At 53.4% G+C, this 26,300-nt stretch overlaps 8 protein-coding genes across 8 annotated transcripts; 5 read left to right on the plus strand and 3 right to left on the minus strand.

The window, feature by feature from the left end:
* Positions 1 to 955: 955 nt before the first annotated feature.
* Positions 956 to 1,687, minus strand: VDAG_10150 (mitochondrial F1F0 ATP synthase subunit F Atp17; the record flags this gene model as incomplete). Its single annotated transcript, XM_009659976.1, has 4 exons — positions 956 to 981; positions 1,037 to 1,102; positions 1,162 to 1,315; positions 1,640 to 1,687. The coding sequence occupies 4 exons, from the start codon at positions 1,685 to 1,687 to the stop codon at positions 956 to 958; spliced, it is 294 nt and encodes a 97-aa protein (XP_009658271.1).
* A 346-nt stretch (positions 1,688 to 2,033) lies between these two features.
* VDAG_10151 (NADH-ubiquinone oxidoreductase 21 kDa subunit) lies at positions 2,034 to 2,873 on the plus strand (the record flags this gene model as incomplete). Its single annotated transcript, XM_009659977.1, has 3 exons — positions 2,034 to 2,212; positions 2,268 to 2,378; positions 2,472 to 2,873. 3 exons carry the CDS (start codon positions 2,034 to 2,036, stop codon positions 2,779 to 2,781), a joined length of 600 nt encoding a protein of 199 aa, XP_009658272.1. The 3' UTR covers positions 2,782 to 2,873.
* A 349-nt stretch (positions 2,874 to 3,222) lies between these two features.
* On the minus strand, positions 3,223 to 4,823 carry VDAG_10152 (uncharacterized protein). Its single transcript, XM_009659978.1, has 4 exons — positions 4,549 to 4,823; positions 4,411 to 4,487; positions 4,009 to 4,204; positions 3,223 to 3,832 (listed from the first exon to the last, which is right to left on the minus strand). Exons 1-4 carry the CDS (start codon positions 4,642 to 4,644, stop codon positions 3,389 to 3,391), a joined length of 813 nt encoding a protein of 270 aa, XP_009658273.1. The 5' UTR covers positions 4,645 to 4,823; the 3' UTR covers positions 3,223 to 3,388.
* Positions 4,824 to 5,626: 803 nt separating this feature from the next.
* VDAG_10153 (uridine kinase) lies at positions 5,627 to 7,571 on the plus strand (the record flags this gene model as incomplete). Its single annotated transcript, XM_009659979.1, has 10 exons — positions 5,627 to 5,797; positions 5,855 to 5,932; positions 5,992 to 6,041; positions 6,114 to 6,258; positions 6,309 to 6,351; positions 6,400 to 6,485; positions 6,531 to 6,558; positions 6,609 to 6,650; positions 6,704 to 6,935; positions 6,989 to 7,571. The coding sequence occupies 10 exons, from the start codon at positions 5,627 to 5,629 to the stop codon at positions 7,470 to 7,472; spliced, it is 1,359 nt and encodes a 452-aa protein (XP_009658274.1). The 3' UTR covers positions 7,473 to 7,571.
* A 2,415-nt stretch (positions 7,572 to 9,986) lies between these two features.
* VDAG_10154 (external NADH-ubiquinone oxidoreductase) lies at positions 9,987 to 12,139 on the plus strand (the record flags this gene model as incomplete). The annotated part of the gene is made up of 2 exons (XM_009659980.1): positions 9,987 to 11,981; positions 12,110 to 12,139. 2 exons carry the CDS (start codon positions 9,987 to 9,989, stop codon positions 12,137 to 12,139), a joined length of 2,025 nt encoding a protein of 674 aa, XP_009658275.1.
* Positions 12,140 to 12,253: 114 nt separating this feature from the next.
* On the minus strand, positions 12,254 to 13,689 carry VDAG_10155 (p60 domain-containing protein; the record flags this gene model as incomplete). The annotated part of the gene is made up of 3 exons (XM_009659981.1): positions 12,254 to 12,958; positions 13,026 to 13,452; positions 13,538 to 13,689. 3 exons carry the CDS (start codon positions 13,687 to 13,689, stop codon positions 12,254 to 12,256), a joined length of 1,284 nt encoding a protein of 427 aa, XP_009658276.1.
* A 236-nt stretch (positions 13,690 to 13,925) lies between these two features.
* Positions 13,926 to 15,134, plus strand: VDAG_10156 (GTP-binding protein ryh1; the record flags this gene model as incomplete). Its single annotated transcript, XM_009659982.1, has 4 exons — positions 13,926 to 14,316; positions 14,368 to 14,381; positions 14,532 to 14,661; positions 15,079 to 15,134. The coding sequence occupies 4 exons, from the start codon at positions 13,926 to 13,928 to the stop codon at positions 15,132 to 15,134; spliced, it is 591 nt and encodes a 196-aa protein (XP_009658277.1).
* Positions 15,135 to 25,037: 9,903 nt separating this feature from the next.
* VDAG_10157 (uncharacterized protein) lies at positions 25,038 to 25,796 on the plus strand (the record flags this gene model as incomplete). The annotated part of the gene is made up of 1 exon (XM_009659983.1): positions 25,038 to 25,796. The coding sequence occupies one exon, from the start codon at positions 25,038 to 25,040 to the stop codon at positions 25,794 to 25,796; it is 759 nt and encodes a 252-aa protein (XP_009658278.1).
* Positions 25,797 to 26,300: the final 504 nt, after the last annotated feature.

The following is a 26,300-nucleotide window of genomic DNA, read 5'->3' on the forward strand; positions in this document are numbered from 1 at the left end:
ACAAATATCGGGGAAGTTACTACTGGAATTTTCGGATAATTCTGGGGCGCTCGGGTTGGATTGTTAAGGAAGCTTAAAGGCCTCATTGGGGCTTCCGACTTGTTCTTGGGCCCAGATTTAAAATCCCCAGGGGGGGGGGGGGGGGGGGGGGTGCCTACCAGAGGCGGCTGGGAGCGCAAAGTGGACATGCTGGCGGGTGCAGGTGCAGCCTTCAGCGTCTGACATTCACTGTTCAACAGCCCGAGCTACCGAGCTAATAGGCAGGCCTCAGCACGCAGCCCCCAGCTGTTGAGCGTACTGTGCATTTCCTTTATCGCACTGTAGCTGCATCAGCTGTTTTCGCCTGTTCGAAGCGGACTGGCTTGCTCCCTCCGCTCGTAGGCGCCTGATACAACCCACCACCATATCCTCATGTTACACCAAACATTTCTGTTGCCGGAGCTCGGAGCAAAGCCCTCAATCATCCATGGAAGTTTTCCCTTGCAAGATTTTTTCTTTTGAGCTTCAGTCGCCTATCTGTGAAAACTGATGTCTATGGTGTGAAGTAGAACACTCCATATTTGACGAATCTACGAGCAGCAAATGATGAGCCTTAGGAGCACTGGCGATTCTTCTGTCACATTCTCAAACTGATCTGGTGCTCACATCCATCGAGCCACGTGCTGCACGGCCCAGACTGGTAAAACTTAAACCAACCTCAGCCAATGCTCGACCTACACGTCACGGAAAACAGCTTCACATCACCGCCGGTGTTGACAGTGGGCGAGCACTAGCTCAGTACACCCCTCAAACACGTCAGCCATAGCTGCAGGAGCCGCAATCTTCAACATCGATACATTCCGGCAGCTCAACTTGACAAAGGGGATCAGGTCCAGTTGAACAACGTCTAATACTTATGTACACGTCCGCCAGCCATTGCTAGAAGAACCAAGCCGCAGCTCATCCAGCCCACACATTAGTGAGCGTTGTTCTTGTGGTGACCTGCGTCGCTGTCAGTCTCCGTCTCGTCTCAAACTGGATACGCTGTGGCACTCACGAAGGTGGAAGTAGTAGTTCTGGGCATAGCCAAGGACGAGGAGGACGGCAATGGCGTGGATGATGGCTGTACACGACTGTCAGCACTCTTCTCTACATGTCGTTTTCTCTGCTCAATGCACGTACGCTTCGCCGACGCGTTCTTGCCGTCGAAGTGCTTGGCCTGGTAGCGGCCGAGGATGCCCTTGGCCTGAACCTGGGGGGCAGGGCCCTGGGGGAGCCTCTCGTAGAACTTGACAACGTTGGCCATCTTGACGGCGTTGGGGTTGGCACCGAGAGCCTGCGTGATTCACTTCGTCAGCCAGCGTTTCCTCCCAGTCTTTGATTCATTTTCCATAACGTCGAGTTCTGGGGTGGTCGTCGCATGGTTGTCGTCGCGGGTGATGCCGAGCAAATCCTTCCCTAGCTCCGAGTCGCCCGGCCGTCACCGCGGCGCATCCGTTGCATCCATCGCATCGTCCATCGCATCATTCGGATCATCAATCGAGGGTTCGGAAGCATACCTTGGGGGAGGCAATCTGCGAAATTCGGCACCGTTAGCAAAAGCTGCAACACGAGGTGATCCCGGGATCGGGGAGGGACGGAGTCTGGCGGTCGGGCGTACCTTGGGGGGGATGAGGGTCGAGAGACCACGGCGCGCGATGTAGCTCATGATGGCGGCTGGAAGAACGACGAGCGGAGGGGTATCGAATTAGGAGGAGTTGCGCAGAGCAAGCCAATCGACCGGATCCAATTGGGCTTTATCGTGACGTTGAGGGAGCTGATGTTCAATCGGGTCGTTCGCCTGGGTCGAGGATTGCCGCGGGAAGGAAAAGCGCTCGCTTGCCCGGGACAACGTTGATGCGGCCGCCCAATCAGCGCCCACCAATTCCTGGTTTGCCCTTCAGCTGCAGCAACGTCAAGTCAATTGAGGAACTTCGAGCGCCCGCCACGACGACACGACTTGATTCGACTCGATCCAACCCCTCCATCGACCCCATCTGAGAGGACGTCCCGCCATGGCTTCTCTGAGGACTCAGCAGGCCGCTCGCCTTCTCCGCAGCGCGACGGCCACCCGCACCGCCATGCCGCTGGCTGCTCGCCGCTTCCAGAGCTCCGTCACCACCGCGCCCGCTGCCGTGCCCTCGACCGACCCGAACCAGCCCGATTACGAGATCAACCACGACAAGGCCACCTCGTGAGTGCCTGCAGGAAGCAGTAGGAAACGAGGATAGCCGCTGACGATGATCTAGTACCTTCACTCCCGTCCCCAAGCGCATTCAGGATGGCAGTGAGGACGTCCCTTACATCCAAGCCGCCACCGTCTCCGGCGCTCCCATGGAGCTTCAGGGGCGCACAGTTCGGTACGACTATCCATGCCCGTACACCGATGACGGCCTCGTCCTATCGGAATAATACGGCCGTCTGTCCTCGAGCGCAGCTAACGCATACAATAGCATCTACCAAGAGACCAAGCCTGCCACCCAGTCCGGCAACTGGCAGGGCCACCACTGGCGCATGGACTGGGACATCCTCCCCAAGGGCCACCGGTGGGAGAACCCGCTGATGGGCTGGCAGTCGTCGGGTGACATGATGCAGGGCACCAAGCTCAACTTCAAGACCAAGGAGGACGCCATCCGCTTTGCCGAGAAGCAGGGCTACGAGTTCTTCGTTCAGGAGCCCCAGAGCCGCAAGATTGCGCCCAAGGCGTACGCCAACAACTTTTTGTACTCAGCGAGGAACCTGAAGCACATCCGCACGAAATAGATGGGTGTCCTTAGGTGGGTGTGAAGGGTGCGTGGTGAACTGGGAATGTGTACATAAGTGTGCAGGAATCGAAAGTTTTAGAGTTGTTCTGTCACAAAGAACCGTCGCTGGACTAGCAGGATTGCGAAATTGCTGTTGTTCCAGCTTCAGTGAAATACGGTGTGACATGCGAAGGAACGCAGGTGACCTCTTGGTGCTTTCAAGACTTTGCGGCTGGACCATGTATTCAGGCAGAAGCAGGCGGAGTTAGTGATGCAGACGATTGACGATGAACTGGGCACAGACGGCGACAAGGGGCAGCCCGTCACGAGACGACTGTCACTGTCTTGACTACCTACCTAGGAAACTGCTCTAGTATAGCGGTAAGATTCGTTTTACACAGAAGGCCGCAAAACAAGCTGCATCACCGCAAGGGTTCACCAGGGATATATCATGTCAAAGGTAGTTGATCTGGTATCATTGATGAAGTGCCGAAAATATCGTGCTCTGTCAAGTCTAATCCGCTCCATTCCGAAGTCCTCATGAAGCTACGTTTGCCCAATCACTTGGGGCTGGCAACGTCGATTCCCGCAGTATGGGATAACCCTAGCATGCAAAGTTTTACTCTCTAGGTGATGAGCATGGACTCGTGTCCCTCATCAGGGCGATCAAGGCCGATGTCCAACCTCTCAGGAAGGGACTTCTTGCTGGCACGGGCTGTCTGCTCAGCCCAGGCTCTCATCCTCACGAGCTCGCGAATGGCCGCTTCTCGGCGCTCGGACATGCGCTGAAGGACAGCCTTGTTGACGTTGTCCGCGACTTCCCTCCTCAGATCAGGGTGAAGAATGGCGGCTTGCTGGGGCTCCAGGCTACTACGCGGCACCACTAGCAAGGCCATGGTCTCTTCGAGATCGTTGAGAAATCGAGGATCAGTCACGGCGCGAGGGGCCAGATGCGTCTGGGCGAACTCGAGCGTAGCGATTTCGTCCGACGATGCGGTCGAGGAGCGGATGCGCTCGACCAACTGCAGACGCAACAAGGCGAAGTGCAGGGTAGGGTCGCGATCCAGTATCTGACGGATCTGTTAGATCCGGTCCTCGCAGCAAGCAATTGAAAGAGGAAAAGGTGAGGTGTTTGCTCAGTAAAAAGTGGTTGTTTCTCATCACGATCCGAAGATCATATGAGTGGTGCATGTAAAACTCGTGTTCTAATCATAGCAAGGCAGAGGAAAGGAGGAGAGCGTCTTACCTCAGGATCGAGATCATTCAAGGCCTCTATTGCTGACTGCACGCTACCGATATGGATAGAGTGCTGAATCTGCTGACGCAGTTGGATCGTGTCGTCGGCCTGATGTGGCTGGAGATTGGCCTCCTTGCTGAACTTTGCTGCAGCATTGGGGTAGCCTTCCATCATCAGGTAATCGAAGATGAGTGAATTGATGTCGCTGGGGAAAGCCAAGTCAGCATGATGCTGCAACCAGTTATGGGTCATAGAGGCATGAGACGAGACACAAGAAAGGTTCAGGCAAAATTTATATCGACTTTCTCCGCACGGAATTGCTAGGAGAGATTCCCATTGTGATAGTTGTTCATCATTCTGGTGTTGGTGGTGGATGGGGAAGGCTGGAGCAGAAGAAAAGAAGGCACAAACCTCTTAGGCGACTTCACGTCATCGACGCGCTCCTCAAACGAGTGCTTCATTGGCGTAGCTGTTGACGCTGACGAAGTCTGAAGAACGGACGTCTTAGCAAATGCCGAGGCATCGCCCATGATGTCAAAGCTGACGAACCATGATTCTCAGGCGCGTCTCGCGAACGAGACTGGCAGCTGCTCTGTTCCAAACAGCGACGGAGACGGGATCGTTGGGGTCTGGCAGTCCAGACATGCGGTGGGAGGTGGGTAGGATGAGTTGGTTCTAGGAGCAGTCGTGATCGAGGAGATTCTGACGCCGAAGAAGTGACAGCTAGGGGGGTTTGAGGTGGAACATTTGGGCCCAGGCTGTTCGATGGCGAAAGCAGGCTGGGACACGAAGAATGAAGGCGAAGGTGAAGACGAAATGGGAGTGAGGGAAGGAATGCAAAACGGGTGCAACGTAGGCTTTAATTATTTGAAAGCAGGTGCAGGGCCTGGTGTGGATTTCCCGGCACGAGGCTGCCAATCAGGGCGTGTCCGGGCTTGACCTAACGCAGAATGGGGCTTCTGCTTTCGTTGGCGACGGGGGCCTTGCACTTCTTTGCCCTGACCAGCTCGTGCCGTGTCGCTGAGCGAAAGAGGCTGAAGGCTGCCACCTGCCTGAAAGCGCTAGCAGCGCCAAAAAAGCGCCCTGTAAATACAGTGTGAGAGGTGATGATCCTGCCTCCATGTGACGGGAATGACCTCACGCGACCTGCTGCTCTGCGTCTCCAACCCATTGATGTCGACCAAGAACCTCTCTCCTCTTTTCTCAACGTTCTCCTCCAAGTAGGCACTAGTCTCCAGCTTTCGAAGCTCTCTTTCTCTGTCTACCAAACCATCTTAGCAGGCATAGTCTGTGCCGAGCTTGTCCCCCGTTCAGTGGTCTAGGCTCGACAGGGCTTCTTATCTGTTTATCATCCTCCCACTCCTCTTCTGGGCCTCAATTGTTCAGATTCTGAACTTCGGAGGGCGCCGATTGACGGGTACCGAAGCGCTGCATCTGCATCTGTGCTTGGGTTCAAGAGCCTACGTCTCGCCGGCTGTTTGAGTCAACGTCTTCGCACTGACAAGTGTTCTCGAATTACGACCTGTTTCGTCCAGCCTACCTTATCTTCAGCCACCGATCCAACTACCCCGCGGCTCCTCACTCGCTGATCTGTCTGTGATCTGGGAGACACAACTGCCAGCCTACCATGGCCGCCAACGAATCTCATGTTACGGTGCAGAAACGCCTTCATTATGCACCTCCATGGGCCGATGTGTCTATCATCGGCATCGCAGGCTCGTCGGGCTCTGGCAAGTCGACGCTGGCGCATGCCATTTGCAAGAAGCTGAACCTGCCGTGGGTCGTCATCTTGTCCATGGTAAGCGTTCAGCTGGGTCGAGTGGCTGAGACGAAAGGTCATGTCTAACATGAGAAGGATTCCTTCTATAACCCTTTGACGCCAGAGCAATCTAAGAAAGCGTTCAACAACGACTTCGACTTTGACTCCCCAGAGGTAGATCCCTCCTCCTAACTTCCCAAGTGAAGAATCGCGTGCTTAATAATACTGTGTAGGCTATCGACTTTAATGTCTTGACGCAGTGTCTTCGAGACCTCAAGGCCGGGTGCGTATCGCTCAATGTTTCCTTGCATAAGAAAGATGCAGCATGCCCCGGCCACTGACTAATGATGAACAGTAAGAGGGCAGAGATTCCTGTCTACTCTTTCGCCAAGCACCAGCGTCTGGACCATTCTACCACGATTTATTCACCACATGTTTTGATCCTCGAGGGCATCTTTGCCCTGTACGACCAACGTATTTTGGATCTACTGGACATGAAGGTATTGCCGCCCTAATACGTTAGGCTATAGACTGGCGCTGACGGTTCCAGATTTTCTGCGAGGCCGATCCCGATACATGCCTTTCTAGACGAGGTGTGAACCTTAGGCTCCACTGATATGACACCTACTTATACCCGACAGTTCTTCGCGATGTCAGGGAACGCGATCGTGACGTCGAGGGTATCATGAAGCAGTGGTTTGGATTCGTCAAGCCCAATTTCGAAAAGGTAGGAATCTCAGCTCACTGCATGAGCGCCGCTAATTGGGCGTAGTATGTCGAGCCGCAACGAAAGGTGGCTGGTAAGTCGCACCACGTTCCAGGGGTCTTCAACATCAATTAACGGAAGTAGATGTCATCGTTCCTCGTGGTATTGAGAACCACGTTGCTATGAGTGAGCTTGCCGCCGATGACCACGCCATGCATGGCGAAACTAACATTCATCAGCCATGGTGGTTCAGTACATTGAGCGAAAGCTGCTTGAGAAGTCAACGCACCACCGCGCCGCCTTGACTCAACTCGAGATTGACGCATCGGCAGAGCCGCTGTCGGACAAGGTCTTCATCCTTGACCAGACGCCACAGTTGCGGGGCATGAACACGATTCTCCAGGACATTGACACCTCTGCCGAGGATTTCATATTTTACTTCGACAGGCTGGCCTGTTTACTGGTTGAGAAGTACGCCGCTGCCTGTCTTCAACATGCCCGAGAGAAAAGACTGACAATATTAGGGCGCTCAACAATGTCCGATTCAAGGAGTACGACGCAGAGACGCCCGCGGGCTACAAGTACAAGGGTCTTCAGGCCAAGGGTGAGGTTACGGCAGTGCTCGTGCTCCGTGGCGGCGCCGCGTTTGAGACGGCGCTGCACAGACTGATCCCCGACTGCCGCACCGGGCGTATCCTCGTCCAGTCGAACGTGCGGACTGGCGAGCCGGAGCTGCACTACCTGAAGCTTCCCAGCCAAATCGAGAAGAGCGAAAGTGTGCTCTTGATCGACACGCAGATGGCCAGCGGCGGTGCGGCGCTGATGGCCGTCCAGGTACTCGTTGACCACGGCGTTGCGCAGGAGAACATCGTGCTGGCGTGCTACCATGCTGGCAAGCTGGGCGTGCACCGGTTGACCAAAGTCTTCCCCGGTATATCTGTCGTGCTGTGTAACATGCTGCCCGACAGTGAGAACCGATGGGTGGAGAAGAGGTACTTCCGGTGTTGATTGACGACTAAATGAGGGTGGGTTGGGCAATTGGAAATATGCAGGGCGAAGGATTGATTAACTAGGTCGTCTGGCATGAGAGAAACCATTTTCACGCCAGCCACTTTTGTGTGATTCTGATCTTCGTGTCAATCCGAGCGTGCTGCTTCGCTATGAACCAGTGCCTCAGAGCGAGGACCCTTGGCATCAAAAATGAAATCTGGCACTAGCCACCACTGGCAGTTAAGACTAATCTTGAGCGAAGGCCGGGACGTCTGAGCTTTGTGCGACTTTGGGCAATAGATCGGAGACAACCGTATCTATTGCTCTCTGTTCAGCCCCAAGACTCTTGGGACCATCATTGTAGCCCTCGAACGAAAGTCGAATCTTGGGGTAACGGTCGACTTGATCACAGCTCTGATGGCTCAGCCTGCTCCGTCTACAAGATATGCCTCGAGGCTCGGTTTTACCTAGTCCTACAAGAGACGAACTCTAGCCTCGCGTCAACAACAAGGTTTTTACGGAACATGGTAATGGTTCCCTCGTACCTCCACCCGCTGGGCTGAATTTTCCCTTCTTCAACGTGTCAATCTTCAGTCCCTGGTATGCGTTCGTCGCTGTTCTCTAGACGCCCTAATAGACACTCTAGAATCTTCCTGTTGCCATTTGTCAGGGTCGCCGACAAGCGCACACGTGACTCAGAATGACATTGGAGCACAGTACACTCCGTCTTCCCTGGATGAGAGATCAGAGTACAATTGTGCTACATATCTTGGGCCCGCATGAGTGGTATGGTAGTCTTAGGTTCATTCAGGGATACTAATGTTTAGCCACACAAATCTCACCTCAATTTCGCTGGATGTCTTCACTTGAACACTGAATCCTCGACATTGTTCAAAGGGTGCAGATGCGATGGTGCAACCTAGTGATGGGCGAGAAAGTCATTCCACCTTAATTTAAGCATACCATTATTGTACTTGATTAAAGTTCATCCACTATCCTCCGATTGGAGGTGTGAGACATCAATTCAGAATCTGGCCTGTAGAGAACAAACAGCCCCTGCAAAGTCACCGGATACCCACGGTCTGGACGGCTCCAAAGTGGTTGTTCCTTTAGAAAACCAGGCTCAGGTTTTCGCAAAGTCGATGATAAAGTCACTTCACCGCTATATTTTCTTCCTTTCAAACGTCAAATACCATAATGCTGAGTACACAGATTAAAGCCGTCTGAGACCCACTGTGAACTTTGATCTTTAATCTTCTGAAGTTCTGACCGTGACGATGTCTTTTTCGGAATACTCAATTGACAGCTTCACAGGAAAGCACACCGGCCGGTAAATGAGTTAGTATGTCAGAGGAATAATGTTACGAATCTTCGCAACACGTGGTTATCTCCAGAGATATGCTAATCTAGGGAGTAGGAAGTTGTACCACATGCGAGCACGACCGATTCGTACATCATGGCCAATATCATTTAGCAGCTCGTGATGACCCGCTGAAACGCAAACATCAATTGTTCCTCTAAACGAGGGAAGCTGGACCAGATGACTTCTCGGATCATGAATCATGAAAAAAGCGTTCATGCTGCGAGATACCTTGTCTATGTAGACTACGAGCAGGTGGGTTGGAGTTTTCATCAGAAAGCCGTCTTGGTGGTCTGCGTGTCTTCGGCTCGGAGATGACTTCATCAACGGAACGAGCGACCTGACGGCGCAAGGAGCCCTCGGCCGTAGCCTGTGAAGCTCGGTCTAGAAAAACACGATTTGTCCGACATGATTAATCTTCGCGCGTCGGGCTCTCGGTACGCTGCTCGGCCGTGAAGACGGAGGTCGGCAGGCCGGCACCTTCAGTCCGGGAAGACCGGCGTCATGTGGAGCTGCTAGGTAAGTTGTTCGTCAGGCTGGTGTTATCCAAGCGCGGTCGCCCATTCCTTTTGGCCAAGGTCTTGTGCATGCATGTCCAATGTTTTTTCTCCGAAGATACAACAACAATGGGAGATACATTCAAAGTACCCAAGGCCTGCGAAGGCTATGGATGAAGTCACTTGAGCGTCATGTACCGGAGTTATTGGGGTTGAGACGCAAAGCTCGCGCATCGACTGTTGCATGCTTGGCCTCCCCTGATTTTGCAGCGGCTAGTGCCTGTGCCTGCTGTGCTTCCACTCTGTGGTGCGGCAAGGTAGCGCCGGGCTGCGGGTCAATGACGTCTGGAGAGCAGGGATTGGAGCTCTGGCTGGGATCAATGATAGCGGCCATCATCACCACCGCACTAGCCCGTAGCAGACAGCACCAACTCGATCAACCAACCACCATTCCGCTCGTCTCCTGCCACAGGCTGAGGTAGCTCCGACTTCTTTTCCCTCTCAATCACCTCGAAGCGATTTTTCTTGTGCAGTATTGTCACAGCCTGCTACAGCGCTTCCAATCCCCAAAGCGCGCAGTTTGATTCTCCTCGACACACGCTCGTTCACTTGCTCTGCTGATGGACTGACACCTTCCCACCGCGAGACCCGACAACCCAGCCATCACCTCATAGAATGCGCCCCGCCACGGCGACAGCGGCGCCTGTCCGCCTGGCACGCGCGACACGACAGTATCGAGGCATTGCAGGCCCCCACTGCCTCGCTGGACGATCGCAACCTTTTGTTCTGCAGTCAAGATCATACGCAAATGTCCCCCCGCGGTCCCAAGCCCGAACCTCCCTGACGCCGTTCTTCTTCGACGCCCACAAGGCCCCCAAGGCTTCCGTCCGACCCATATCCGGCAAGCCTCTACCTCAGGTCAAGTCCAGGGCCTGGAACTTTGCCTATCGAGCGGCAGCCTGGTTTGGTATCTCTGTTGCCTTTGTCGGCGTTAGTGTCGTCGGCTTCTTCATTTACGATGCCTCGACATACAAGGAACATACCACCGGCATGGACATCACCGTCTCGCAGATGGCCTTGAACCCCCGCATTGGCGGACCAAAGAACCTGCCAATCGCCGAGGTCTTCATTGATGACTCTGATCATGAAACGAAGCAGAACCAGAAGGACAAGCCGAAGCTCGTCATCCTCGGTGGCGGATGGGGTGGCGTTGCCATGCTCAAGGAGCTGAACCCCGACGACTACCACGTGACGGTCATCTCGCCCAAGAACTACTTCCTTTTCACGCCCATGCTGCCCTCCGCCACTGTCGGCACCCTCGAGCTCCGCTCTCTCGTTGAGCCTATCCGCAGAGTTCTCGCCCGTGTCAATGGCCACTTTGTACGCGCCAAGGCGGAGAATGTCGAGTTCTCCCATAAGCTCGTCGAGGTGTCTCAAGAGGACAAGCAGGGAAACGTGACGAGATTCTACGTTCCATACGACAAGCTTGTTATTGCCGTGGGCTCAACGACGAACCCCCACGGTGTCAAAGGACTGGAGAACGCCCACTTTCTCAAGGACATTAACGATGCGCGCTTGATCCGCAACTCGATCATCCGCAACCTTGAAAAGTCTTGCCTACCGACCACCACCGACGAGGAGCGCAAACGCCTCCTGTCTTTTGTTGTCAGCGGCGGCGGCCCCACGGGTGTTGAGTTTGCGGCTGAGCTCTTCGATCTTTTGAACGAGGACCTGACGGAGAACTTCCCTCGCCTCCTGCGCAACCAAATCTCGGTGCACCTGATCCAGAGCCGTAGCCACATCCTCAACACCTATGATGAGGCAGTCTCCAAGTATGCCGAAGCCCGTTTTGCACGCGACCAGGTTGATGTTCAAATCAACTCCCGCGTTCAGGAGGTCCAGCCCGACAAAATCATCTACACACAGCGTCAGGATGACGGTAGCATCGTCACGAAAGAGATCCCCATGGGTTTCTGCCTCTGGTCCACTGGTGTTTCTCAGACGGAATTCTGCAAGCGTCTCTCGGATAAGCTAGGCAGCATGCAGACGAACCGGCATGCCCTCGAGACGGACACCCATCTCCGCCTCAACGGTGCGCCCCTAGGCGATGTCTATGCCATTGGCGACTGCTCTACGGTCCAGAACAACGTTGCCGATCATATCGTGACATTCCTCCGCAACCTTGCATGGAAACGCGGCAAGGATCCCGAAACTCTTGAACTGCATTTCAGCGACTGGCGTGACGTCGCCTCTGACATTAAGAAGCGATTCCCACAAGCTATTGGCCACCTGAAGCGCGTTGATAAGCTGTTTGCTCAGTTTGACAAGGATCAGTCCGGTACCCTCGACTTTGGCGAACTTCGTGAGCTGCTCAAGCAGATCGACTCCAAGCTCACCAGTTTGCCCGCAACGGCCCAGCGTGCTCATCAACAAGGCCAGTACCTTGCGCACAAGTTCAACAAGATGGCGCGCACAGCCGACGCGCTGAGGCAGAACGAGATCCAGGACGGCGACATTGACTCTGTTGTCTACAGGGCGTTTGAGTACCACCATCTCGGCAGCCTGGCCTATATCGGCAACTCGGCCGTGTTCGATCTCGGCCAAGGGTGGAACATTACGGGCGGATTGTGGGCTGTGTACGCCTGGCGTTCGGTGTATTTCGCGCAGAGCGTGAGTTTCCGCACGAGGATGCTGCTGGCAATGGACTGGGCGAAGCGGGGTTTGTTCGGCAGAGGTACGTTGCGTCGCTTCAGATTGACGGCCTTTACTAACGAGTCACAGATTTGGTTGCGTATTAGAAGCGTCTTAAGGAGCATCATGTGCGATAGTTTCTTGAGTTCATGGACAGGAGGACCAGGACACATGTCAAATAGGTCATTACAGCCAGCCCGGCTTATGTATTCACGCTGCGTTATGAAGCGAAGTCCTTGTCCCCCCTGCATCTATAACCTGAAATCCTTGTACGACCACTTCTCCGAGTACTTGACCTTTGGCGCCTTGTGGAAGGCGATCCTCCTGCGGCTCTCGACCTTGCCACGCACCAGCAAGCTCCTGTATCTGTCCTTGAGCAGGTTGCCCTCGGGCCGCAGCCTGCGGAGCGAGTCCTGCAGCTCATCCGGCAGAACGAGCTCGAGGTCACCCTCGGGCAGCTTGCTCTTGCCGAGCTTCTTCCTCCGCAGCACGACCTCGCCGGCACCGTCGTCCTCCTCGTCCGAAGAGTCGACTTCGGCCTGCTGCGCGACGAGGGCCTGCACAAAGGCGTCGCGCTCGGCAATCTCGGACGCAATCTCCCTGATGCGTTTCGTCTGCTCGTCGCGGGCTTTGATCTTGGACTCGTGCTTCTTCAGACCCTCCTCGGCCCTGCGGCGCTTGATCCTGTTGCGCTGGACCGTTGTCTTGCGCTTGCGCGGCTTGCTCGGCGCCGACACACCCTCGGCATCCGACCCCTCGGCATCCGTCTCGAAGCCCTCCCAGGCCGAGTCCTCGTCCCACTCGGAGAGGTTGGCGCGCGCCTCGGCGGCGTCGGCCTCGGCAGCGGACCGGGCAATGGCCTCCTCGCGCAGGCGCGTCTCCTCCTCCTTGGCGAGACGCTTCTTCTCGGCCTCGACGGCCTTGGCCGACTCGACCTCGAGGCGGGCGGCGTAGTCCTCGAACAGGGGGTTGTAACTGTGGCCGCCCTTGGGCTTGGCCACGGCGCGGACCGTCTTGCCCGACGCCCGCGAGGGAGACGGGCTTGTGGCGCAGCGTGCGCGGGGGCTTGGGCATTTCCTTGGCGGGGATGAAGTTGTCCTCGGCGCGCTCGACGACGGGCTTCTCGACGGGCGGCGGCGCCGCCCAGACGTCGTAGGTCGCGGGCTGGACGTCAATGGTCGAGGGCGCCTGGCCGTCGGCGACGCGGCGCAGGCGCGCGAGCTCGGCGGCCGACACCCAGTCCTTGCGGGCGCGCTTCGTCGGGAGCAGGCCGTCCGAGGTCTTGGGGGCGGGCCGCTTGCGCAGGGACACGGCGGGGACGGCGGAGCGTTGGGCGATGATCTCGTCAGCGCGCAGCGTCTTGGTCACGCGCTGCTTCTTCTTGGGGTCCGTCTCGCCGACGGTGTCGATGGCGAAGAGGTCGGCTGAGTCCTTCTCGGCGGCGACACCACTGGTTTTCTCTGTTAGCCGGGCCGGGGCCTCGTGTGGGAGTGTGGCTCAGGCAACGGGCCGAAGGCAAACGGTCTCTCTCTTACCCTCGGATGATTTCGTCGTTGAGGGCGTCGAGGCCCTGCTCAACTTCGGTGAGGTCGACGTTTTTCCTCCATGCCTTCTTGCCTTTCCTTGACGGTTGCTTGTGCTGTTGGGGCGCCTCGGTCGACCCCGAGAGGGGCTTGAGAACGGGCATTGGGGTGGATTGGTGATGGTGAAACGACAAAAGCTGGCAACGGCGAACTTTTGCTTGCTGCAGATAAGGTGAAAGGCAGTTCTAGTTCTGCTTGTACACCAAAATCGTCGGTCTGCCACCTGCTTCAGGGTCGGCGGGGATTCTGGATTTTTTTCCATAGGACAATCTAATCGGCACGTGAGCGGAATATGGAGCCATCGACCAAACTTGCCCCAGTCGATTTTAGAGTGGGAACAATGCCTTATCTTATCGACGTGCATCTCCACCAATCGCTCGGAATGACCGCCGCCAAGGTCGAGAGGCACGAGAATGGACAGCTCCAGACCTGCAGACCTCCTTTCCCCTTGCAACCCGCAGCGCCCTCACTCAAGCTATTCTCGAGACGCCTCCCCCCCGACTTTGACGGCATCACGCGTGCGAACGACTGTCATAACGGACACTATTCGTTGAACGCCGCTGCGACTTTTGCGAACCGACAAGGAACCGTCCGCACCGTGTCGCCACCCCCCCCCCTTCTCCCCTCCTTCGAACCCTATCCACCGCCCCTCCCCCATACCGAGGCTAAGAGGACAGCAAGACCGGCAAGATGGCGTCCGGATCCTACAACAACCCGCTCAAGAAGTTCAAGTACGAGTTGTCGTGACGAGATGATGGTCGGCAGCGGCTGACACTACACAGGCTCGTCTTCTTGGGTGAGCAGAGCGTCGGCAAGACATCACTCATTACACGGTTCATGTATGATTCATTCGACAACATGTACCAGGCGACAATCGGCATCGATTTCCTCTCCAAGGCATGCCAATTCGAGAATTGTACCAATCGACCGAGCTGACCGGCTATAGACGATGTACCTCGAGGACCGCACCGTTCGCCTGCAACTGTGGGATACCGCCGGCCAGGAGCGATTCAGGAGTCTGATTCCCTCCTACATCCGAGACTCCAGCGTTGCCGTGGTTGTCTACGACATCTCGAGTGCGTCACCCCCAGACTTGGCACAGCCTCCGTGGCATCTTCCTTTCCGACGCAACCTCAAGGACTAACCTGTGCAGACGCGAAATCGTTCCAGAACACCAAAAAGTGGATAGACGACGTGCGCGCCGAGCGCGGAAACGACGTCATCATCGTGCTTGTCGGCAACAAGACGGATCTGAACGAGAAGCGCGAGGTCACGACGCAGCAGGGCGAGGACGAGGCCAAGAAGAACAACCTCATGTTCGTCGAGACGAGTGCGAAGCTCGGCCACAACGTCAAGACGCTCTTCAAGAGGATAGCTCAGGCGCTGCCGGGCATGGAGGGCTCCGACACGGCCGCCCAGGCTGCTAACCAGAGTATGTCCTGCCACTTTCAGAGGTTCCGTTTCGAGTCCCTACTGACTGATCTGCGCCACAGTGATCGACGTCAAGACCAACACGCAGCAGCCCTCGCAGGAGGGGTGCGCGTGCTGAGCGGCCAGTGCGGGCCGCCCCCGTCCCCTCCCTTTGGGGACTACGAGATGCAACGCTGTGATGAACGGGCCGCCGGGGCAGGATATCTATCTTAAGCATAGCGTGCAAATGAGGCTGCTTTCATCGGTTCAGTTTGTATCATATTTGGCAGACCATGCTCACGATCGTTCGTACATACAGTACCTCCTACCTTATTTTAATCAGTCTGAGTTGAGTTTGGTCTGGGTTCTTGTGATCTGTCATGTTTCCAACAGCCAGCCGAAGGTGCACCAGGGGTGGTCGAGGGCAGGGCGCTGACGAGGGTCTTGGTCTACGACCAATGCTGGCGCACGGGGTTCCCGCTAAGTCCGTTGCATGTCATCTCCAGTCAAGACTTTCTTTATATCTTGACTTGATTAATCTTTTGAATGGAGATGGCCGTATGTGCCAGCTTTGAACATCTGCCCTGAGAGATTCGAGTATAGCCCCTGGAACAAAGTACTTTGGCATCTATAGCAGGCGACATGAATTGATTGGAACACCTGCTTTGACCATGGAACATCCAACAGCGTACCAACCGTCGTGAGCTCGCACTAAGTAAACGAGCAACAACCCTTAAACCTACAACATAAACGAGCAGATCTCTCGTCATCGGATACCTGGTGCTGCCCGGGTCCAGCGGTCGCACACAGGCTGCCGGTCGCGTGACAGTCCGAGGCAGCCGGCGACCTGCCCCCTGTTGTGGACCGGGTTATGTCATGGGCTTGGACCCTGCGTTCGCTTTCGCTCAGCCAGCAGCCTAAGTCCCACACCCCTAACTCCGCGCCCCCCTAACTCCGCGCACTAAAATCGACGAACGAATAGCAGCGCAGAATAGTAGATAATATTAATTACTTACTTAATAGGGCTTATTCTAATAGAAATTCCGAGTACTAAGACTTAAACTTAGCTTCCTAATACTTAATAGGCGTTACTAATAGTATATAGAGGGCCTGCGCCTTTAATTAAGCGGCCTTAATAGCCTAGATATTAATAAACCTTAAGTTAGGCTCCTAGGCTACCCTTATCTTCCTATAGGGCTTATATATTTCTAATTAAGCGCTTAATTAAGCTATTCGGAGGCCTACTTTTACTATTTATATATCTTTAATATCTAGAGACTTCCCTACCTTTATAAATAAGCGCTATATAGCTCGTACTAAGGCCCTTAATATTATATAGATCCGAGATAGTATAGAATAGCTTAACCGTAGATCTTTCGCCCTTTATAGCGTTTATAAAGTAAAGTCTATATATTTCTACTACTTCTAAGGGGTCTCTAGGTATATAGGATAGCCTTCGTCTATTATCTAAGAGCTTAAGAGAGGCCGAAATAAATTTACTAGCTATAAGCTAGTTCTATACTATTTATTTATAATATTATTATATATAATAGTATTATACTTAGCTTTCTAATAATAGAGAAGGAAGTTCTATTTATTAATAAGCGATATATTAAGGAGGTAAACTATACTCTTAAAATACTTCTTATATATTATCTTAAAAGGGCTAAATATAGAGAGGTTAAGAGGCTATATAATATAGCTCGAATATAGGGGTAGGAAGATAAGGAGGATATTCTCTTAGAAGTACTCTTATAGGAAGTTATTAAATATATAACTCCTATAATTATTTATTATAAAGAAGCGAGGAGATTTAAGCTTAAGGGCCTTAGTTTATATTTAAGGGATAAAGATCTTTATAAACTATTCGAGGCTTATTATATTATTTATTTATCTATTAATTATTATAGCGAACTTCTAATTATTAAAGTTATCGAAAGCTTTAAGGAACTATTACTATTAGAGTATTTTCCCCTTAAAAATAATAAAGGGAGGGAGGGCTTCGCTTATAATAGATATATATTTAATAATAATAATCTAAGAGTATAAATCGGCTATCTATATATAGTATTTCCGATACTCTATTTAGCCTAGAACTAGGCTATTAATTCTTATACCCTCTATAATACCCGTCTTATCTATATTAAATCGTAAATATAAAGGAATAGCTTTAATATTAAGGGCGTTAAATAGAAGGAAGAAATCCTTAAGATATTAAATAATAATACTTTTAATATAGCTAGCTTCTATTCGCTTACTTAAGAGGGTTATAATAAAGGGATTTCGCTATTTAAAGCTTTCTATCTAATACCTCTTAAGGGGAATATTGTAACAACCAAGGAAGCAGGGCGGCCGCGAATCGACGACCCCGCGATCAGGGAGCGCGATAAGATAAGAATCGGGCCCACCTGGCAAATCACGTGATGGCTCACTCAGACATAAAGGGTGAGTCGTCGGGCTCACCAAGGACGCCGCAGTGAGCCAGGGAATGGCTCACGGGATAACACACCGTGATCCTAACATCATGGATCACCAACAACTAACCAGTGAGCCATCCAACATGAGCTCACCACCTAACACAACAAGGACAGGATGGCAGGTATATAAGGACGGACATTCTGGACTTGTAGATACATTCTTTCTCACGACAGTGATCAATCTAAGTCTTACCTTGTATTCATTGTAACGAGTGCGCAACGCCTTACGACACCACATCGTCTCAGAGTCACAACCTAAGCTTCTGCAAACAGCAACCCCAACCCTCTGACAGTGTTCCCCCTTCGGAAGCTGCCAGGTCGTAACATTTTGATCACTCTTGTTCAGTAGGTTTACCTTGTGACACTGAGCAATACTCACCACAGGAACAATGTCCACCAACAGCGTCGGAAACAGCGCCAGCAACCTGGCCGCTATGATCCAAGAGCTCCGCTCAGAGAACGAGCAGCTACGAGCCTCGATGCAGCAACTTCAAGGCGGAACGAGCATGAAGGCTCTTCCCCCTCAGTCATTCGACGGCAACCCTAGGGCACTTCAATCTTTCATCACCCAGGTACGCCAGTACCACAAAGCCAATGAGGGCCAACTCAAGTACTGGGGCGAGAAGGTCGCCAACGCCTCCTCTTACCTCAAAGGGGACGCCTTGCACTGGTTCGAACCCTTCATTAGGGACTATTCCACCCACACCAAGAAAGAAGATATGAAGCAGGCCACCCAGGACATCTACGCCGGTATGAACGCATTCGAAGAAGCCATTAAAGGAGCGTTTGGGGACGTGGACGAGGAACGACAAAACGAAAGAAAAATCCTTCAGCTCAAACAGACGGGGCCAGCCACTAAATACGCCACGGAGTTTCGACTCTTAGCCAGTCGACTCGATTGGACAGAGTCCGCTCTCATGGCCCGTTTCTACGAAGGACTCAAAGACGCCGTCAAGGACGACCTCATCCGGGAGGATAGACCCGAAACCCTCACCGAGTACATCGCCATGGCCGTCAAAATCGACGATCGCCAGTACGAACGCAGAATAGAAAAGGGACGAAAGCCCGCTATAGGACCATGGAACCCTCGCATTCCCCACCACCGATCCAATCAAGGACGCAAGTACCAGCACGACAAACCCCGCGTCAGCACGGCTTGGGGACAGACCACCCATGCAGGACCCATGGAGCTCGACAATACCAGACATGGCAAACCGAAGGATCTCAAGGACATGAAATGCTACAACTGCGGCAAAAACGGGCATATGGCTCGAGAATGCCGGCAACCTAAGAAACCCTGGAAACCCGTAAACGAACGACAGCTCAACCATACTCAACACCAGGACCATGCCAAAACTAACTGGACCTTCTGTTACCAGGACGATTGCCTGACCCACAAAGACAGTAAGGAACAGAATGGATGGTTCCCCAGGGCACCTACGGGACAAAGAACCCTGGCCATGATGGTCACCACCAGGAAGGAAAGACGAATTCAGAAATGGGCCCAGCAAGTAACGCCGGAGACCCAGGAAATCGATACAGACGAAGAAAGAGCCTACGAACATGCTCACCCAGAACCACAATCAGCTCCCCACGTAGGACTGATGAACGACACAGAATGGGATGAATACACACGAGCCAGCGAAGAAGAATCTCCGCTCGGACAGACCCAACCCCACATGCCTATGCAGGCATACGAAGTTAGCAGCGCCAGCGAGGACTATGACCCCCTGGTACCATGGAACGAACTCATCTACTACGGGACCAAACCATGGAAGGCCAGCACCCGAAAGCGAGAAAGCACCAAAGAAAACGTACGACTCATGGTAGGAGACCACCCGGCACTTCACCACGCCCACGAACAACACTACCAGTTGTTCTGGCCCGAATGCGTCTACGACGACTGTGAATACCACTTCAAGGAGAAGGCCGCACACCGGTTTCTCCCGCGCAACCACTGGATCGAGCCACGAGTGAAGGTAGAGTTCGGACAGGAGAGTCGCAAATGGATCCTACACATGGACGAATACAGTCAGGGTCGGCTCACGTTCCGACCAGACCCCGCTTATCACGACAAATGCTACCAAGACAACGCCAGATGGGAGGACTGCGATAATGACGCGTGCATGAAGCACTACATCGCCAAAGCCAGAGATTGGAGACTCCATCGCATGAAGGACGTCAGGAAGCCACTCTTCCGCGTCCACTACAAGAGCGACGAGATGAACGACAACTCGGACGGACCATCCATGACATGGCCACCCACTACGCCACCCTCTTCGGGAAAAGGCAAGCGTCGGTCGAACAGGGACAACGACCGACGAAGGAAGTAAGAGCAATCTGCTCAGCCGAACGAACCCACGGCACAAACCACCTCTACGTACGAATAAACGTAGGAGGAAGATGGGCGAGCGCGCTATTAGACAGCGGCGCCCAGGGCAACTACATGAGCCCCGAATATATCAACAAGAACCACATCAGCTGGAAATATAAGGAGGAACCCTATCAGCTCAGCACGGTGGAGGGACAAGCGGTCTCGTACGGAGGAGGAATCGTGAATACGGAGACTGCGCCCCTCCAGGTATTCATTTCTCGCCGACCCGGCCACATAACCTTCGACATCACCAACATGGGAGGAAAACAAATCATCCTAGGCATCCCATGGCTCAGAGAATGGAACCCTCAGATTGACTGGACAGCTGGCCGCGTCCAGTGGAGTACGTCAGCCCCTGAGGAAAGACCCACGAGCGGTCTCTCAAGCGACCTCCAACTAGCCCTCACGAATAGGGACAACTCAGAGGAGACAACCCCGGAGGAGCTCACAACAGAACAGCAAGAAAGACTGCAGAACGTACCCAAGGAATACTGGAAGTACGAAAAGATCTTCAGGGAAGAAGTCGACACGGTGCTACCTAAGCACACACACTACGACCACGAAATCCCAATCAAGGAAGGGGAGAGCCCCCGATTTAACAAGATCTACGGATTAAACCCTCGACAGATGGATACTCTCGACGAGTATCTCAAGGAGAACCTCAGAAAAGGATACATCCGACCATCGACATCCCCAGCAGGATACCCGATTCTCTTTGTGCCAAAGAAGAATGGCAAGGAAAGACTATGCGTCGACTACAGACAGTTGAACGACATTACCATCAAGAACTGCTACCCATTGCCTCTGATATCAGAACTCAGGGACGCATTAGCAGGAGCCAATTGGTTCACAGCGCTCGATCTCAAAGGAGCATACAACCTCATCCGCATCAAGGATGGAGAAGAATGGAAAACAGCATTCCGAACACGACGAGGACACTACGAGTATTTGGTCATGCCATTCGGATTGACCAACGCCCCCGCAACCTTCCAAAACATGATCAACGATGTACTGCGAGAATTCCTGGACGTCTTCGTGGTAGTGTACCTCGATGACATTCTGATTTTCTCGAAGACGATGGAAGAGCACAAGGGACACGTCCACCAGGTCCTCACACGACTACACCAGCACGAACTGTTAGTAGAACCAGAAAAAGCCAAGTTCCACACACAGGAAGTAGATTTCCTAGGGTATACGATCACCCCAGGAGAAATCAGGATGGAAAAATCCAAAGTGGCAGCCATCAGGGAATGGCCTACACCAAAAAACGTCAAGGACGTCAGAGCATTCCTCGGTTTCGTCAACTTCTATCGACGATTCCTAAAAGGATACAGCAAGACCGCCAATCCTTTGACAAACCTCACGGTCAAGGAAATAGAGTTCGCGTGGAACGAACCCCAAGAAAAAGCATTTCGCCAAATCATCGACGCCGTCCTCAGCGAGCCAGTCCTCCGGATGATAGACCCCGAAAAACCCATGGAAGTCGAGACAGACGCCTCCGACTTCGCCATTGGAGGACAGTTAGGCCAGAGGGACGACCAAGGACGATTGCACCCAGTAGCATTCTTCTCGAAAAAGCTACACGGACCAGAGCTCAACTATCAGATACACGACAAAGAACTCATGGCAATCATCGAAGCCTTCAAAGAATGGAGAACGTATCTCTCCGGAGCACGACACGAAGTCAAGGTCTACACTGACCACAAGAATCTTGCACACTTCACAACGAACAAAGACCTCAACAAACGACAGATTAGATGGGCGGAATTCCTCTCGGAATTCAACTTCACCATCATCTACCGCAAAGGATCTGAGAATGGCAGGGCAGATATCTTGAGCAGACGCTCAGACCACGAACAAACCACACCCCCAAACAATAACGCAATCCTCGCAAGCGACAAAGAAGGAAATCTAATCCCGTACCACCGTACCTTGGCGGTCACCACACGAATAAAACCCGCCAAGCCACCCAAGAGCACCACAGAGCTCATCGAACAAGTCCACGGGGCCAAGGCCCACGGACACCAAGGAGTAGCGAAAACATTCGCCCGACTCAGAAAACATCACGACTTCAAAGGAACCAGACAGGACGTCACAGCAGTGATCCGCAACTGCAACCTCTGCAAGAAAAGCAAGGCAGAGAGACACAGGCCCTATGGAGAACTCAAAGCACTACCAGTACCAACCGCAGCCTGGGAGTCAGTCTCACTGGACTTCATCACCAGCCTGCCACCATCGAAGGAACCCTTAACTGGGACCTCTTACGACAACATCCTAGTAGTCGTCGACCGACTCACCAAGTACTCCTACTTTCTCCCGTATAAAGCCACAGGAACGGCAGAAGACCTCGCCTATGTGTTCCTCAGGAACATTGTGGGACAACACGGACTCCCAAAAGAACTGGTGTCAGATAGAGACAAGCTCTTCACCAGCAACTTCTGGAAGTCACTCATCGCTCAACTTGGAGCCAAACATAAGCTATCCACGGCTTTTCACCCGCAGACAGACGGACAGACAGAAAGAACGAACCAGACTCTAGAGCAGTACCTTCGGTGTTATATCAACTACCAACAAGATGACTGGGTCACATTACTACCCATCGCACAGTTCGCATACAACAGCTCACCAAGCGAGTCAACAAAGGAATCACCCTTCTATGCCAACTACGGGTACAACCCAACAGCCTACGCGGAACGCCGCGAAGCACCGGACACGCCAAAAGCGACCAACATTGCGGTCAACATCCGCAAGATCCAGGAACAAATCAAGCTCGACCTCGAGCTCGTACGCACCAGAATGACCACGTACGCCAACAAGACAAGGATGAAGGGACCATCCTTACAGGAGGGAGATAGCGTCTACCTCATCCGCCGAAACATCAAAACCAAACGACCAAACGACAAATTGGATTTCAAGAAACTAGGACCATTTAAAATTCTCAAGAAACTCTCGGATACCAACTACCACCTCTCATTACCAGAGAACATGAAGATTCACCCCGTTTTTCACATTGCACTACTAGAGTCAGCACCACATAACGCACCACTCGAAACAAACGTGGAAGTCGAAAATACCAACGAGTATGAAGTCGAAAGAATCCTCGATCACAGAAAGATAAGCAAACAAGAAGAATACTTGATCAAATGGAAGAACTATGGGCATGAAGAAAACACATGGGAACCAGTCAAGAACCTGAACTGCCCGCAGTTGCTCCAAGAATATCATCGCCTGGCACAGGACCAAGGTCGGAAAATTCCTCCCCGAAGCCCAACGAGGACCAGTCCACGACGCCGCTAGCACCCCACTCCTGAAGGTCCTGAACCACGTTGGCCTCCTGAGCCTCGAGGCTTAGGTTGTCCCCGCCCAGAGGAAGGACGCCGTCCTCCTCATCCAACTGACGAATCCCACGAGCAAACAACTCTTCCCCACGAGCCTTCGCCGCCTTCCGCATCTTGCGAAGACGGGACAAACGACCCAAGGCCGTCGCCAACTTCGTTTGGAGCACCTCCAACTCCATTTCAGCATCCTCAATCTCAGCCTCTCGCTTCTTCTGCTCTGCAAGAGCCTTTTCCACTAGACGATCATTAGAAAACAGGACCATGACCCCACCAGGGACCAACTTACGCGCAGAAACCACGCTCACACCATCACAAGAGCGACCGCGACGGATGCACTCCCCACAGCGAGAAGAACCAGGGGCGGTCTTACAGACGAGATGTCGCTTGAAGCACCCCGTACAAGGCATCTTGATTTCGCCCTCGGAGTCAATCAAAGCAGCGAGCGCCTTTCTTTGGTCGGTTTTGGCAGACGAACGTTTTATGACACGACCTGACATTTTGTCATGGTTAGTAAGGATGACAAGAGAAGAACCACCGCAGGCGGCTGGGACTTACTACTTATGGCCGCTGGGACATCGGCCTGGAGGAGGAGCATCATGTAACAACCAAGGAAGCAGGGCGGCCGCGAATCGACGACCCCGCGATCAGGGAGCGCGATAAGATAAGAATCGGGCCCACCTGGCAAATCACGTGATGGCTCACTCAGACATAAAGGGTGAGTCGTCGGGCTCACCAAGGACGCCGCAGTGAGCCAGGGAATGGCTCACGGGATAACACACCGTGATCCTAACATCATGGATCACCAACAACTAACCAGTGAGCCATCCAACATGAGCTCACCACCTAACACAACAAGGACAGGATGGCAGGTATATAAGGACGGACATTCTGGACTTGTAGATACATTCTTTCTCACGACAGTGATCAATCTAAGTCTTACCTTGTATTCATTGTAACGAGTGCGCAACGCCTTACGACACCACATCGTCTCAGAGTCACAACCTAAGCTTCTGCAAACAGCAACCCCAACCCTCTGACAGTGTTCCCCCTTCGGAAGCTGCCAGGTCGTAACAAATATCGTCCCCTTAAGCGAGGAGGATCTAGTATACGAAATTAAGGATTTAAGAATATAAAGGGGCGAACTTTAAGGCGCTTTATTTAACGATTTAATAGGCTAAGTATTATTCCTAAATCTAATTAAGCCTCTAATAGGGAGCCTTTACTTTATAGATCGTTATTATACCTTTAAGTCTCCCTCGAAGTATTATAATAGGAACGTTCTAGTTACGCGAGGCCTTACGCGTCGAGTAGCTATTATTAATAGCTTAAAGCGTATTTAAAACGTCTTCTTTAGTATAGCTCTTTATTCTAAATCTAATAATATAATTAGCGTAACTATTAGATGAGGGGTAGGTGAGATATCGCGATATACGTGCTATTAGGGGGCGATTTTCGGGTATTGAAAGTAGGTAGAATTAGTGCGCGGAGTTGGGGGTGTAGGACTTACCAGCGGCCGACCAGCGACCAGCCAGCACACCAGCCAGGATTGCTCCTTCGCCTTGGGCCTAATTACCGAGAGATCCGCTTCCACCGCCAGACCATCATCGTTTTCTCCTGGCGGCTTTCTTGATTTGCCATTTGCACCAACACACCTGCGATACCACCAGCGACATTCACCTGCGACACAACCTACGCGCCTGTTCTACACGCATTAATTCTTAGACGCGACACGGAAAAACGACTCTACAGATCATGGCGCTTAACGCATGGGGGTGGCTGCCTAGGCCCAAGGCACGTTCCCCCTCGTCGTGCTGCCGTCTCACGTCGCGTCATTCCAGAGCCGTTTTCTAACGATGTACCAGACCTTCCTCGGCCTCATCAGCCTGCAAAATGGCACCGAAATGATCACCCTGACGCTCATCTTCAACAAGCTGACAGGTTTCTACGGCCTTCTCGCTATCCTCACGGGATACTCTCTGTCGCTCCTCCAGTTCTCCATGTACATCTACTCCCTCGGGGTCCTCCTCGTCACGGCCGCGCTCCTGCCGCACATTCGCAAGCAGACGCCCTTTGAATGCCTCGCCCTCGCCTGGCTCTACATCATCGACACGGTCCTTAACGCAGCGTACACCACGGCCTTCGCCTTGTCATGGTTCGCCCACTCGACCGCCCTCGAGCGCCACCCCTCCCCGGCCGATGGCTCCTCCATCTCGGCCAACTCTGCCGTCCCCGACGCGACTCTCGCCACCGGCACTCCCGTCGTTCCTGACGTGCCCGGCTCGACTAAGCACATCGGCCCTGAGGAGTCGTGGACGAGCCTCGGCCTCGTCATTGGCTTCACCGTCGTGCGCGTCTACCTCGCGCTCGTCGTCATGGCCTTCGCCCAGCAGGTCCTGCAGCGCGTCGGCGAGAGCGGCTGGGTGCCTGAGAACCGCAAGGTCGACGCCGAGGACCTCTTCGCGCGCGGTACGCCCGAGGGCGAAGGCTGGAAGGGACGTCTGGGTCGCAAGATGCTCAGCACCGGCAGGTCGTACTGGCTCGACGAGAGCGCCCACGACGAGTGGGCGAAGAACATGAGCAGCAAGATGCGCGGCGCCGCTGCGCAGGTCTGATCTGGTTGCCGCATGAACGGATAGAGAGGAACAGCCGTTCGTCAGCTATGACCCTCTTCATCTCTTGTCACGCAATGTGGTGCGGCAGCACGCACTGTAGACTTTTTGCATACAGTCATTCGTTATGAGCAGGCCCGGCATCTCCCTTCCGCTCGCTCTCTGGCGCACAGGAGCACGGAGGGATTCGGCCGCTCGGGCGTTCGGGGGTTCACATCAAACTGGGACGTCATGCTGGTCTGACGGTACTCGACCAACGGGGCGCGTCGGCGTATGGCCGGGGATGAGAATTCCCAAAGGGACGTGGCGGTCAACGGTGACGGCACCGGCTCAAATTCCGTGGCGGGTATATGATGAACGCATTACACTGGGGCATTACATAGGAATTAATAAGTAATTTGGACACAGCATAAACCACAAGACATGTGACCCGAGCGCGAGGTGACGGAAGGTAGTGTGACAAGCTACCCCCATTCACTTAGCCGAAGGTGCTGAGCCCTGTTGGCT

Source organism: Verticillium dahliae, genomic scaffold (assembly GCF_000150675.1).
Source record: "Verticillium dahliae VdLs.17 supercont1.32 genomic scaffold, whole genome shotgun sequence".
NCBI lineage: Eukaryota > Fungi > Ascomycota > Sordariomycetes > Glomerellales > Plectosphaerellaceae > Verticillium > Verticillium dahliae.